This window comes from Neolamprologus brichardi, chromosome 8 (genome assembly GCF_056152115.1).
Source record: "Neolamprologus brichardi isolate AB-2024 chromosome 8, ASM5615211v1, whole genome shotgun sequence".
Lineage (NCBI taxonomy): Eukaryota > Metazoa > Chordata > Actinopteri > Cichliformes > Cichlidae > Neolamprologus > Neolamprologus brichardi.
This window is the reverse complement of record NC_142111.1, coordinates 27701700-27716452: the sequence shown is the minus strand read 5'-3', so window position 1 is coordinate 27716452 and position 14753 is coordinate 27701700. Positions and strand designations below refer to the sequence as shown.

The following is a 14753-nucleotide window of genomic DNA, read 5'->3' as shown; positions in this document are numbered from 1 at the left end:
TCTGAACACAAATTCTTTTGTCTTGAACAGATTGTTTGCTGATATTTGTTGAGAAATGTTTTGAAATGTTTGTTGAATTTAAAATTATCTGTAACTTTAAAAAAAAGTTACTTCCTTTATGCTTGCTTCTCTTCTGTAGCACTAGCTTTATGCTGAAATATTGTACAAGTTATGGGCATCTGCTCAAAAATTACAGTTTTTGCCAATTTAATCCCTGATTATTGCACTATAAATGCTGTATAAATTGTTTTTTGTTGGGCTTTTTTTGCTTCTTAAATCTCATTGTGTGTTATAAACCCTGGAAATGGATAGACAATCAGGATTTTGTTTTATGTGTTATTTTTCCTGCCATTTAGGTTTAAATTGATTTGATGTCTAGAATTTGAATATGAATATGTTGAGTGACTAACAATTTCCCTCAAATGCATTAAACCAAAAGTAATGAGCCTGTTGTGAAAATTCAGAATGGAGATATGTATCAGCCACCCGGACAGCTGCAGCAACAATCGGTTTGCATAACCAAAGAATTTCTGCACAAACTGCCAGAAACCGTCTCAGGGAAGCTCATCTGCATGCTCGTCGTCCTCATCAGGGTCGTCATCGTAACCGACTTGAGCGGGCAAACACTCACATCGATTTGGCACGTTGGAGAGGCTTTCTGTTCACAGATGAGTTTTCACTGTTTAGGGCAGATAACAGGCAGCGTGTGTGGCGTCGTGTGCGTGAGTGGTTTGCTGATGTCAGCGTTGTGGATCGAGAGGCCCATGGTGGCGGTGGGATTCTGGCATGAGCAGGCGTATGCTATGGACAACGAACACAGGTGTATTTTCTTGATGGCATTTTACCGTACTGTGACAAGATCCTGAGGCCCATTGTTAAGCCATTCATGCACGACCATCACCTCATGCTGCAGCATGACAACGCACAGCCCCATATTGCAAGGATCTGTAGGCAATTCCTGGAAGCTGAAAACATCCCAGTTCTTGCATGGCCAGCATACTCACCAGACATGTCACCCAATGAGCATGTTTGGGATGCTCTGGATGGGTGTATAGGACAGCGTGTTCCAGTTCCTGCCAATATTCAGCAACTTCACACAACTATTGAAGAGGAGTGGACCCACATTCCACAGGCCACGATCAACAACCTGATCTACTCTATGCGACGGAGATGTGTTGCCCTGCGTGAGGCGAACTGACTGCTTTTCTGTCCCTCTTTGTTGTTGCATGCTGGAAAGTGGTTCTGACACTCACTAGTCCTCAACCTCCTTTCTATCACTTAGCGTACATTCTCAGCTTACTCCTCCTAGCATTCACTGCAATCCTCATCCATGTAGCGGAGGTGGCTGATGTTAGGTCCATTCTTTAGTCAGTATTAGTTGCCAGTCTTGTTGATGATCTGGCTTAAATGATTCAGACTAGGGATGCACCGATACCACTTTTTTGGAAACGAGTACGAGTACGAGTACGAGTACTTGCATTTCAGTACTTGCCAATACCGATACCGAGTACTTAATAAAAACACGATTTAAATTTACAGGTAACAGCTTTAGTCCTATAATTTAACAAACAAAAAACAAAAAACGAGGGACTAGTTTGGAATTAAGAACATTTATTTAAAATGAAAAGCATGTGGTATGCAACATATTACAGAATAAATAATTATGAAAAAAAATGTAAACAGTGAGCCTGAGGCTGGAGAGAGTCCTACAGCTCTGGAAAACCTCCTGTGTTGTACCAGTGCCAAAGACTTCACCCCCTAAGGACTTCAACAGCTACAGGCCGGTGGCTCTGACATCCCTCCTGATGAAGACCCTGGAGCGGCTGGTCCTGGCTCAGCTTCAGCGCCTGGTGAGCTCATCATTGGACCCACTTCAGTTTGCCTACCAGCCTGGCATTGGAGCGGATGATGCCGTCATTCACCTCCTACATCGTTCCCTCTCTCACCTGGAGACCGCTGGGAGCACTGTGAGAATCATGTTCTTTGATTTCTCCAGTGCCTTCAACACCATTCTTCCCACGGTCCTGAAGGACCGGCTGGAGAACTCTGGAGTGGACCATCACCTCACTACATGGATCCTGGACTACCTCACTGACCGACCACAGTATGTGAGGACTCAGGGCTGCGTGTCGGACAGGGTCGTCTGCAGTACGGGGGCCCCACAAGGGAACGGTTCTGGCTCCGTTCCTCTTCACCATCTACACTGCAGACTTCTCTCACAACTCCACCCAGTGCTTCCTGCAGGAGTTCTCTGACCACTTGCCAATAGTCGGCCTCATCACTGATGGGGACGACAGGGAGTACAGAGAACTGACCCATGGTTTCACCAGGTGGTGATCAGTTGACAGCTTAGCCCATCTCTTTACCCGAGTGTCCAAAACATATGGCCTTGGGTCTGGTGATACGATTACAAAATTGATCATCAAGCTGCAGCCTAGAGTGTCCTGGGGCCACGTGCACTTATGGACACTCTTATGTTCGAACATGGTGTTCTTTATGGTCAAACGGTGGTTTGCACAGAAGTCTAATGACAAAACATTGCTCGGTTCAGATCCAGGAGGCCGTTCCTCCCCATCATACCCATCCAGGTCTCTCTGCCATTGCCCACTTGAGCACTGAAGTCTCCCAGCAGGACAACAGAGTCCCCCAGGCGGGGCACCCAGCGAACATCACAAAACAGACATCAGTCATAGGTTAGGCTTTAGAGGGTTAAAGGCCTACAAACAAAAGCCTACAAACAACATAATTTCACATCCACGTTTTATATACAGACTGTGTTCAAAGTGGGTTTGATCACATAAAAGAAGCTGAGTGGTCACATTGTAATTATGACCACATGTTTTTATTCATGTAGGAGCATCATCTGTTTTGGAGGTGGCTGCTCTGGGTCAACCTTTCAGTTTAGGGATGCTCTATGATGCCCGGAGAGGGAAACTCATCCCAGGTAAAATGTGATTTGTTGTTCAAGCAATCAGCAGTATGGCCAGCAAAAACCTACACTAATTTGTTTCTTAAATGACCTATCTACTTATAGGGTAAGTAGATGATCAAAGAAATATTTATCATATCAGCAATGAAATATTGATGACCATTTAATGGAAATACTGTATGAAGAAAATAATAGTTTAAATGAAAAGGGTGAGCAAAAAAAAACCCTTTAAAGAACAGACAACCTTAAGATTAATTCATTTGGAAATCTCTGAAAGAACAGAATAGATTCTGTCTCAAAAAACATTAACAGAATAAAAACTTTGAAGCATGTTTTTTGCAGAGTAAAAACCATGAGATTTCTAACTCTCTAGAGCTTTATGAGTGTTACAGTTTCACTAAAACTGTTTTGAAATTGAGTTTTACATTTTTTAGTACATTTCAAATACAATTTTAATCTATTTCGTTTCTAAACTTTTTAAAGACTTTTTTCCATTTTGTGGATTTTGTGTCTTAAAGGTGTCACACTGTGGAATAATAAAACTCTGCAGAAGAAGCCAGTGGAGCATAATCAGCACAGCAGTGAATTTCACATCAATGCAACGGATTCCATTGAAAAAAAGTCATCACTGCTGGATGTTAATGGTTCTCTGAAGGCCAGTTTCCTGGGTGGGCTCATTGAAGTTGGAGGATCAGCCAAGTATCTGAATGATAGGAAGAAATCACATCATCAGTGTCGAGTCACACTTCATTACAAAGCTACCACTAAATTCAAACAGCTGATCTTGACTCCTGATGAAACCAAAAACTCTCAAGAAGCAAAAAATGTGAAACGTTTGGCGACACATATAGTCACAGGAATCCTTTATGGAGCAAATGCTTTCTTTGTATTTGACAGTGAGAAGTTAGATGATAGCAGCATTCAGGTAATCCAGGATAGCATACAAGCTATCCTAATAAAAAAGATCACCTCATTTAATGTTGACGGGAAAGTTGACATCAAGCTGAGTGATGAAGAAAAAGCTGTGACTGATAAATTCACCTGCAGGTTCTATGGAGACTTCATCCTTGAAAGCAACCCTGTAACATTTGAAGATGCAGTGAAGACATACATCCAACTTCCAAAACTACTGGGAGAAAACAGAGAAAACTGTGTTCCACTGAAGGTCACACTGATGCCTCTGAAGAAATTACATCCAAAAGCTGCTTACATGATAAGCAGTGGATTTATTAGTAAGGCTGAAGATACCTTACAGGAGCTTCATAACCTCGACATAAGATGCAATGATCTGCTGGAGGACAGAGTGGTGAGAAGCTTTCCACAGATACAAGAAAAGTTGAGTAAATTCAAGAAGCTCTGTCAGTATTTCAGATCTTCACTCCAGGAAACAATGGCAGAGAAACTTCCCTCCATCAGGGCAGGTGAGGAAGATGAGCAGAAATTAGTGAACGTGTTTGATGACAGAGACAAGTCACCGTTCAGTCAGGAGAGATTAACCAAGTGGATCAAAGATGAAGAGAGAGAAGTCACCATCATCAGGTACTTTGTAGACATGATGGAGGGAACAAAGATCATCTCAGATCAGTCTGAGCTGGACAGAGAGGTGTTTAAACCAGGAGTAGAGGAAGTTCTCTGCTTTGTTTTCACCTCCCTGAAATCCACTGACCCATATCTGCAGAACATGTCTGACTACTTGGAGAAAAAGGAACTGGAAGGTACTGATGGTAACACTCCACCTGCCCAGGACCAATGGTACCGCTCAGATGAAGTGATAAAGCAGATGACAGAAAAGGCAGAAGCAGTGAAAAACTGCAGCAGACTGTTTATAACAGCCATTCAAAATGACAAATACAAAGGAGGAAGCATCTACCACTACAGGAACACAAACCTGGTCACTGATGATTTCTCAGGACCTGATGTCACTGATGTGGAAGAGAACTGATCTGGTGTAAGTACTAACAAAATAATACTCTTTCATCTTAAAATTATCTGAACTGTTTAAAGTGAAATTATTCCCATTGATCCATCCATCCATCCATCTTCTTCTGCTTATCTGGGGCCGGGTCGCGGGGGCAGCAGCCCAAGCACAGAAGCCCAGACCTCCCTCCCCCCAGTCACCTCCTCCAGCTTGTCTGGGGGAACACCAAGGCGTTCACAGGCCAGCTGAGAGATATATTCTCTCCAGCGTGTCCTGGGTCTGCCCCAGGGCCTCCTCCTGGTGGGAGAACACCTCACGCAGGAGGCGCCCAGGAGGCATCCTTGTCAGATGCCCAAACCGCCTCAACTGGCTCCTTTCGATGTGGGGGAGCAGCAGCTCTACTGGCCAAACTTCTCACCCTATCTCTAATGGAGAGGCCAGCCACCCTTCAGAGGAAGCCCATTTCTGCCGCTTGTATCCTCAATCTCATTCTTTCGGTCACTACCCACAGCTTGGGATCATAGGTGTGGATGGGGACGTAGATCGACCAGTAAATTGAGAGCTTCGCTTTTACACTCAGCTCCCTCTTCACCACAACAGACCTGTACAGTGTCTGCATCACTGCAACCGCAGCAACAATCTGTCTGTCGATCTGTTGAGCTCCCTTCTCCTGTTACTCATGAACAAGACCCCGGGATACTTAAACTCCTCCACCTGGGTAAGAACTTGTCCATAAAGTCCATAAAAATTATGAACAGAATCTGTGAGAAAGGGCAGCCCTGGCAGAGCCCATCACCCACCAGGAACGAGTCAGACTTATTGCTATGCGGCCCAAGCTCTTGCAACAGTTGTATAAGGACTGAATGGCCCATAATAATGGGCAAGACATTCCATACTCCTGGAGCACCCCCAACAGGACACCCCAAGGGACACAGTTGAATGCTTTCTCCAAGTCCACAAAATACATGTAGTCTGGTTGGGCAAACTTCCATCCACCCTCAAGTATCCTTGAAAGGATAAAGAGCTGGTCCAGTGTTCCATGACCAGGATGAAAACCTCATTGTTCCTCCTGTATCTGAGGTTCGACTAGCAGAGGGACTCTCCTTTCCAGCACCCTGGCATAGACTTTCCCAGGGAGGCTGAAGATTGTGGGTCACCTGTAGTAGAATCACACCCTCTGGCTCCCTTCCCCTTTGGTGTCCACCATTGTGCTCAGAGGTTACCACCATGACAGGCACCAACCACCTTGTGTCCACAGCTCAGGGCAGCAGCTACGATAATGGAGAAGTTGAACATGGTCCATTCAAACTAAATGTCCCCAGTCTCCCTCAGAATGCTATTGAAGCTCTGCTGGAGAAGTGCATTGAAGATCTCGCGGACTAGGGCCTCTGCTAGGCATTCCCAGCACACCCTCACTGTACGTTTATCCAGGCCTGTCCAGCATCCTCCCCTGCCACCAGATTAATGTATTTCAGGACAGGAACTATTAAAGCAGTGCTGTCAGTGGATCAGTCTGATTGGTTTAGGTTCCTAAACATGTTGTTGCATTTATTGACAACAGTAACTTTCTGTTAATGAAGCCTTTTGGTGTTTAGGCTGAACTGTGATTCTGATCAGGTCTCAAAGGCAGCACAGTGTGAAACACAGAATCAGAGAAACATGCAGATAAAATCCATCATCACAAAACTCAGACAAGCTGAGGCTTGAGGACAGAGATCTGATGTGTTAAAAACAGACTGCAAATCTGCAGTGGACAGATTCAGTCAGTGACATCATCACGAATAATTGAATGAATGAATGAATTGCAGCACGGTGGCACGGTGGTTAGCACTGTTGCCGCACAGCAAGAAGGTCCTGAGTTCAATTCCACCATCAGGCCGGGGTCTTTCTGTGTGGAGTTTGCATGTTCTCCCCGTGTCTGCATGTTCTCCCCGTGTTTGCGTGGGTTCCCTCCGGGTACTCCGGCTTCCTCCCACAGTCCAAAGACATGCAGCTTGTGGGTATAGGTCAATTGATTAATCCAAATTGCCCATAGGTGTGAGTGCAGGAGTGAATGTGGGTGTGAATGGTTGTCTGTCCCTGTGTGTTGGCCCTGCGACAGACTGGCGACCTGTCCAAGATGTACCCCGCCTCTCGCCCTATGACAGCTGGGATAGGCTCCAGCACCCCCCGCGACCCTGAAAAGGATAAGCGGAAGCGAATGGATGGATGGATGAATTAATGAATTGAATGAATTTGATCAGGTCTCGTTATTTCCATCAGATGCCTGTGGTCTCACCGTGGATCCAAACACAGTAAACAACAACCTCATCCTGTCTAAAGGAAACAAGAAGGTGACAAACGGAGAGTGGCAGTCGTATCCCGACCATCCTGAGAGATTTGAATGTTATCCTCACATTCTGTGCAGAGAGGCTCTGACTGGGCGCCATTACTGGGAGGTAGAACTGAATATGAATAAAGGTGCAGATGCTGCTGCTGCTGTTTGCTACAGAAAATTAGAGAGAAAGGGAAAAGGTAGACTGACTGGGTTCAGGTGGAATAACACCTCCTGGTCTTTGGGCTTTAAATGGGACCCAGACCCAACTTACTATGCAGAGCATGATAGTATGACCACTAATCACCCACTTCCACCTTCTGGCTGCCCCAGACTGGGAGTGTTTCTGGATTGGCCTGCAGGGACTCTGTCCTACTACACAGTCTCATTTAATAAACTGAGTCACATTCACACCTTCAGGACCAAATTCTCTGAGCCTGTTGTTCCAGCCTTCAAGGTCTGCAGCAAAAACAGCTCCGTGTCGCTCTGTCTGTAAACTTGATGCCACATAATTCAGTTCAGCTTTTGACACCAGAGCTGTATAAATGTGCCATCATGTCGGTAACATTTAGTTATTTAATTTATGACAATCAATCAGCCTGTATGATCACAGCTAACAGACACTTAGAGCATCTTGATTGTTTTTGCTAGACATATTTGGATTTGTGTTCACATAAATGGGGCCCCACATTAACCTCCGAAGACCCGAACTCTTTCATTTTGCATGCATTTTTAATTCCTCTTTCCTATTTGGGACCTGATGAATGTAACAAAAAAAACCAAAAAAATAATAATTACCTTTTTTGTTTTACCTGATTTTTGTTTCTGAGAAAAGTGAGATCTACATATGAGGACATTAGTGATGGTAATTCTTTTTACTGAATCAAGTTTTAATGAGTCACTCACCAAAGTGAATCAGGTTTCTTGAGTCATTTGAGTCACTGAGTCAGTTGACCAGAGAGTGCAAAAATGTATATTTTCACTCAAACTTAATTTGTTTCTCTTTTAATGTAAATCCTACTGCTAAAATGAATGATTGTAAAATAAAACAACTATTTTCTTTAGAGCAAAAAAAATTCTAAAGGGAACATTTATTTATTTGTATTTTATTTTATTGGTATTTTCCTTAATTGTGTCAAATATATATTTTCTCATCTAAATGTCCACTGAGCTGTGAGCCAGGGGGCGGTAAAGTGCCTTAACATTGGTTGCCAACCAAGAAGAAGAAGAAGTAGCTGTGAAGTGACAGTGAGCCAGGAGGGAGGGGGTGAGTGAGTGATTCGCTTATGCTATGATTCAGCACAGCAAGGGAGGCGGTGAGTAACTCAAATGTGCTGTTAGCATGTTAGCTGAGAGATGCTACTGTGAACCGTGTGAAGTAGTCAGACTTGAATGTCAAGGAAGGTGGTAGGGAAGCAGACTATGCAGACATTTCAGGTTTCCAAGGTGAGCAATTTATTTACAGTGAACTTATTTTAATGTAACTTAACAAAACTTCCTCCCCAAATAAACTCTATTAACAAATCTCAACATAACATGGATCTGGTGACACAGCTCACCTCTGCTCTCTGCTGCATCTGGTAGAGACTGGCTTTAAATAGGCATCAATTTCCCTCCAATTGCCCAGCCAGTACCACTCACTCAACTGAGGGATCTAAAACTCTACACAGATGATCCAAAAACACAAAACCTCTACACACTTCTAATATGCACATTTACACAACTAAATGGCAGTATTAACGAAAGGAAAAACATTTAACAAATCCCTTTAAACCTTAACACAAACAAAAGGAAGCATCTCTATGGAAAAAGAAACCCCTCCACTTGGTTTGACCTGCTGATGTCATATGTGACCTCATCAGGACTTTAAAATGAGGAAATGCCGGCGGGCGTTTCCCCACACCTGACCCTTATGAGGACTGAAAAGACAAAGTAAGTATGAATAAATGACTTAATCTGAAACATGATAAAATATAAAGAAACATAACTTAGTATTTGTCTTAATTTGCAGAATGTTTGATTTGCCAGCAACAGAACGCTTACACAAACAAACCCGGGATAGTGAGTGAAGCAATGTTACTTGACAAATAGCAAATCATAGCAAATAAATAGAAACAGAATAATGTGTACAATGTGCAAAAAAAGGTCAACACATATGGGACAAATGGAGAGCATTGCAACTGCTCCTCCACGTTGTCACAAACCGAGGAGCTATTGTCTTGATGTGAGCTTCTACTCAGGGTTTTTTCTTCCAGTTCAGAGCAGGAATGTTTTTGTTAAAAAACTGGCTGTTGTTGTTTTTCCCCACAATTTTAATCATAAGCTAGATATATTTCTGCTAATGGAATTAGTTTGCTAACAGCAACAGGGATGAGTCAGTGAGTCAGTTGCGCTTGTGAATCATGATTCACGAGTCAGTAAAGTGATTCTCGAGTATTGAACGATTCGTTCACGAATCGAACATCACTAGAGGACATTTGTTTAAAACTTCGATAGAACAGTGGCACTATAATGTCCTAGTAAGTGGATATCAGGCCCTTGTAGAGCCATATATAGTATTCTGGTCTAGACAACCCAAAATGTGATGTCCACATATGTGGATGCCAGGTCGTAGGAGATTAAGGCCTCACCTGCAGATTTCCATGGTTTCCTGCATGAAGCAGCTTTTGTGTTGCGTTGTTTGAGCCTCAGATTGATTGAAGTGATCCTTTTCTCTTTTTGTCATTTATTCTTTCACTGATCCTGCAGTTTAATCCTGATTAAAGCCTTTAAATAGTTCATGATTTGTTAAGTCAAGCTTTTTTTTTCTTGGTGATGATTTGATGGGATTCAGATTTTTATTTGCATTTTTTTCTTCCTGAGATTAGAATGAGTGGAAGTTAAAATAATTTGTCTGATGTTTTCTTTTTAACTTGTTGCGTTTGATCAGATGATGAATTAGAAGACATTATTATATATTTGAAGAAGTTTTTATTGTTGTGGCTGACTTTTCATATATCATTCCAAAATAAATGGTCTGTGTTGATAGATTGATATTCAGACATTTGATTTGCACCACAAATTTTCCATGTAAATTTGTTTAATTTCAATAAAGTTAAGAAAAAACTAAACAAATAATTTGAATGCATTTATTTCATGTACCCTCATTTCTTAGATCTCTTAGATCAAGCGATCTTTTGCTTTTAGCCATACCTAGGTCGAGGCTGGTTCATAGAGGTGATCGAGCATGTGCAGTCGTAGCGCCTAAGCTGTGGAATAATTTACCCCTATACATCAGACAGGCTCCCACTGTCAATCTTTTTAAATCTTATCTTAAAACACATTTTTATTTACTGGCTTTTAATACAGCATAAGAGTTATTTGTTATTAGAGATGGCACGATACCACTTTTTTATTTCCGATACCGATATCATAAATTTGGATATCTGCCGATATCCGATATAGTGTATTTTTTAAAATACCTAAAAGAAATTTACTGAATATACCTTTAATTCAATTTAAACTGGTAAATTATAGAAACATTTTAAGCTGACTTATGCACAGAGACCAAAACAGTTTCAGTATCAGGCTGTAAACATATTTTCTTCTGCTGCAGTTTAGCATGGTACTCTATGGGGACTGGCTCACTGCTGGAGCCTCTGCTGGATGTCAGAGGAACTGCAGGTTTTGAGATCTCAGTGATGGTTTTTTATTTCTGTTTTTAATATAAGTTTTTTTTAATCAAAATAAAAAAATATAAAAAACAAAAGACAAGGCATAAAACTTACACTTAAAGAGTTCAACAGGAAAAATATTTCAAACTTGACTGAATATGTTTACACGGTTATGTGACAGATTTTCAGATTCATCATAAAACAAGCCAAAGATGTAACTTTATGCAAAATTATACAAAAATAAAGGAAATCAGAGCAGGGAAAAGGTTTCACTTCTTGGTTTAGTCTTTATTAGCACGGAGCAGTTTACTATTTCGCCTCGCTTCCTCTATCAGTCCTCATGCATTTCATCTCCTCCTGGGTGGTCGACTGAGTTCCTGAAGAAGACGTCTTGTTGTCCTCGGCGTCCTGCCCACAGCGCAGTGCACAGGGCAGCGCACCCACCAGGGCCTTCCTGAACATGGAGCTGGAGAAGATGTAGATGATGGGATCCAGGGCCGAGTTCAGGAAGTTCAAGCCCAGAGACACGATGCTGAGCTGGGTGAATCTGTAGAAGCTGGTGCAGTCCCACGGGCGGTACGAGCGGATGATCCACACTCCGATGGTTGTCACCGTGGTAGGCAGAAAGCATACCATGAATACTGCGACGATGGCGATGCACACTCGCATCGCCTTGCGCACTTTGTCGGGTTTGCCCATACGTCGTTCCTTCAGGAAGCTGGAGATCCGGATGGAGCAGAACAGCAGCATGGCCATCGGGAAGATGAACTCCAGCACGGTGAGGATGCGATGCATGGCCACCAGGATGATGATGGCTCGCGACGCCTCTTTGTAAGACGTGAAAAAGAAGCACTGGGTTGTGTTGCCGCTGCCCTTGATGTGGTTGTAAGCCAGCATAGGAACCCGGGGCGTGATGACCAGCAGCCAGACAAACAGTGACACGAACACCGCCTGTCGCTTGGTCATGCGGTTGAAGCGGTGGTGAGGATGGACCACCTGGAAGAAAACAGCACTGATGATACTGGTTCTGAAACTTCCACCTGAATACAATTATCTGGATAAACAAGTAGGAACTGTTGTTTCTGTTCTACATCATCTGGTTTGGGGTCTCCTCCAGTAGACACACAAAAAAATCAGATTTGGGACTAAATTACAAACTAGCTCAACATTTCTCTCGCCAGTTGGTAGACCCACACCTGAAGTTATTTTGGCACACCCTGCACCGTCACCTGATGGGTTTTTCCTTGGTTTTAGGGGCAGAAGAACATCAAAACATGTTCCTGTTTTCGGTATGTCTGGATAGTGCCAAAACTAAAGCAGCAGTTTCTGTTTAAATCATCTTTTGAATCTTGAAAATGTTTGATGGTGAAATTAATTGTGCGCCTGGCACTGATTGGCCAATCATCATTGTTCCTGCAGCATTATTGGACCATTTGTAAACAGGAAACCAGTTTTCATGTCATAGTGTCAGGTGATGGATGGATTCAAAGATCTCAATCAGGTAAAGTTCCTAACTTCCTAAAACAGTTTCAGTCTTCCTTCCTTCAGCTTAATTTATAAATGACTTGTAGAATATGATTACAGCTATTTATCCATTAATTTAGCTGAATGGGCTACTCTTTATACCGCTACCTAACCATACCAGCTGTTTACCCATGTTGGCTTACCTTTAGTTTTACCCAGTTATGTCATCAAGCTATTTACATCAAGCCATTACTACCAACTTTTCCCTGTTTGGAGCCCCATCAATAAAAACATTCAAAAATATTAGAAATGCAGTCAGAGGTTTGTTCTCTTCACCAGGAATGTGGCCCAACGAGGTGCAACAAAAAACTTTGTTAAGCATTTTTACAACTCCATCACCACGAGGACTCTCTCACCTTAAAGTAGCGATAAATTGCCACCACGGTCATGAGTGCGATGCTCGCCGAGCGGTTGGAAAACATCAGGAAGAGGTTGATCCGACACATGCCGTCTCCAAACACCCAGTGACTCCTGAGCAAAGCGTCGATCCGCAGAGGTAGACTCACTAGAGCGAGGAAGTCTGCGATAACCAGGTTGAAGAGGAAGAGGCTGTTGGGGTTCCACGCCTTCAGTTTGAAGCAGAAGATCCACAGAGCGACCAGGTTTCCCAGCAGCCCCAGAATGACGTCGATGATGAGGACGGGTGGCATGATCTTACCTTCCAGCCCAATACCGACAGGTGGGCAGCCACCATCGGCAGTGGGGGTGGTGTGGTTTGAGGCGGTGGTGAAGTTTGGCTCGGAGGTCATTTTGGTGACTCGGGCAGAAAATTCTTGAAGTTTATTGAGGATTATTCTTAAGTTTGACTGTTAAAAATATCTGTGGGTTTGGTGGTTAAATCTGAGCGAGGGGGGAAAGTCTGTGTGACCACACCTTGGAAAGTTTCCAAACTCTTGAAATTTGAAGCTTCCTCTTTTCACGTTCTTCCTTTTTTTCCTGTTTTAAAACAGCAGAATTTAGATTTTTATCAAAGATGACATGAATCACTTCCACTCTTTCACAAGTCCTGGACATGCTGGGATCCAAAATATAATTAAACAATATTAAACAAACAGAAGAAAGACCTAAAATATGTTTAATTAAGTCAAAATACTTTCTTTTACAGTGAAACAACAAATGACAAAGTTCACAAGTTAGAGTCAAATGTCAATCAAATACATTCTCACGTCTGTGATATTCTTGTCAATATTCTTGATATTTATAATTGACTGATTTGTTTATTTTAGTGCAATTTCTTAAATTTGTAAACAATGTAACATATTATTTAAATAGCTGAGTCTGTTTCTGTTACTGTCTTGTAACCCACACAGTTTCCTTAAGGATTAATAAAGTATTCTGATTATGATTTAACAAAGAAGTGTGTGTGTGTTATTGTGCCATATAATATTCAATCAACATGAAGTTTTAATGGCCTGAAGTTCCCAGCTACAGGATTCAGTTATTAAATTACAATAAACACAGATAGCTCTATCATAGCATCACAGCTGTTCCAGGAAAAATAAACATTTTTAAAAACATGCATGGAAGGTTATTTATTTTTAGTTTACATGTGGCACTTTTAAGGAGTTTACACTGAGAATATATGTCAGCACACGCGGATTAAACAGGCCTGTGGATGTTTCCACATCTGATCCAGAGAATCAGAGGAGATTAGATGAATCCAGTACTCACCAGTCCCGACGTGAGACGTTCATTCATAAAGTGTCTGAGGAGGAATGATCTTTGTCGGGTATTTATGTCTCCCGCGGGAGGATCTTCCTCGTCAGCCCGTTGCCCCACAGAGGCTGGTACAGAGTGTGAACGAAGTCAGAGTCAAAAACATTTCACAACACATTTCACAAACTGAGGGGCCGAGGAAAACTACTGAGCCCAGAGTGCTACCAGTAACATGACATACTTTAGCACCAGCATTTACCTGGTTATACAAATATTTAGATTTTACAGGGAATCCTTTCCAGGCGTCCCAGTTACTGAAAACTTTACAGCCTGTTCTGCTTTTCACTGCTTTACTGCTCTTTATTATTCTCTGAGACTCCACCAGAGCTGCTTTCCATGATTCTGACCTCATGATGTTCTTATAAAGTTAGATATATATTAAAAAGCTTTGTTTATACGTGAGCTTTATCAGCGTTTAAGACCACGAGCACTTCCTTGACCCGTGAATCTGCACTCATAAACAGTCCAGTTTGTTAATAGTTTGCTTGGTTACCATGGAACCAGGTAACGAACAGACCTCTGTGGTTTTAGCTCGCGCATTTCTGGGTCAGAGGTCGTCACATTTACTGATATTCTCGCCGGCCAATGTCTTTGATGCGTCATTGCTGACGACCTGAGGGTGAAACTTGTTTCCTTCTGTGGGGACAAACACGATGAAGAATGAGGAAGTGTCGAAAGCTCGGTGTTTCTGTTGAGCTG

At 42.5% G+C, this 14753-nt stretch overlaps 1 protein-coding gene and 1 pseudogene across 2 annotated transcripts; one reads left to right on the top strand and one right to left on the bottom strand.

Moving 5' to 3' along the window:
- The first annotated feature begins 886 nt into the window (after nucleotides 1-886).
- On the top strand, nucleotides 887-7884 carry LOC102798631 (neoverrucotoxin subunit alpha-like; annotated as a pseudogene). Its single transcript, XR_015719434.1, has 5 exons — nucleotides 887-1184; nucleotides 1741-2148; nucleotides 2855-2944; nucleotides 3448-4877; nucleotides 7110-7884. The product of XR_015719434.1 is annotated as a neoverrucotoxin subunit alpha-like (transcript).
- Nucleotides 7885-11056: 3172 nt separating this feature from the next.
- LOC102798344 (hydroxycarboxylic acid receptor 2-like) lies at nucleotides 11057-14038 on the bottom strand. Its single transcript, XM_006793381.3, has 3 exons — nucleotides 14010-14038; nucleotides 12695-13274; nucleotides 11057-11810 (listed from the first exon to the last, which is right to left on the bottom strand). Exons 2-3 carry the CDS (start codon nucleotides 13085-13087, stop codon nucleotides 11124-11126), a joined length of 1080 nt encoding a protein of 359 aa, XP_006793444.1. The 5' UTR covers nucleotides 13088-13274; nucleotides 14010-14038; the 3' UTR covers nucleotides 11057-11123.
- Nucleotides 14039-14753: the final 715 nt, after the last annotated feature.

Coding starts and splice junctions, on each gene's coding strand:
- LOC102798344 (XM_006793381.3), bottom strand. CDS start 13,087: ATGACCTCCGAGCCAAACTTCACCACCGCCTCAAACCACACCACCCCC. Junction 11,811..12,694: donor CAATTTATCGCTACTTTAAG/GTGAGAGAGTCC, acceptor GTTTTCTTCCAG/GTGGTCCATCCTCACCACCG.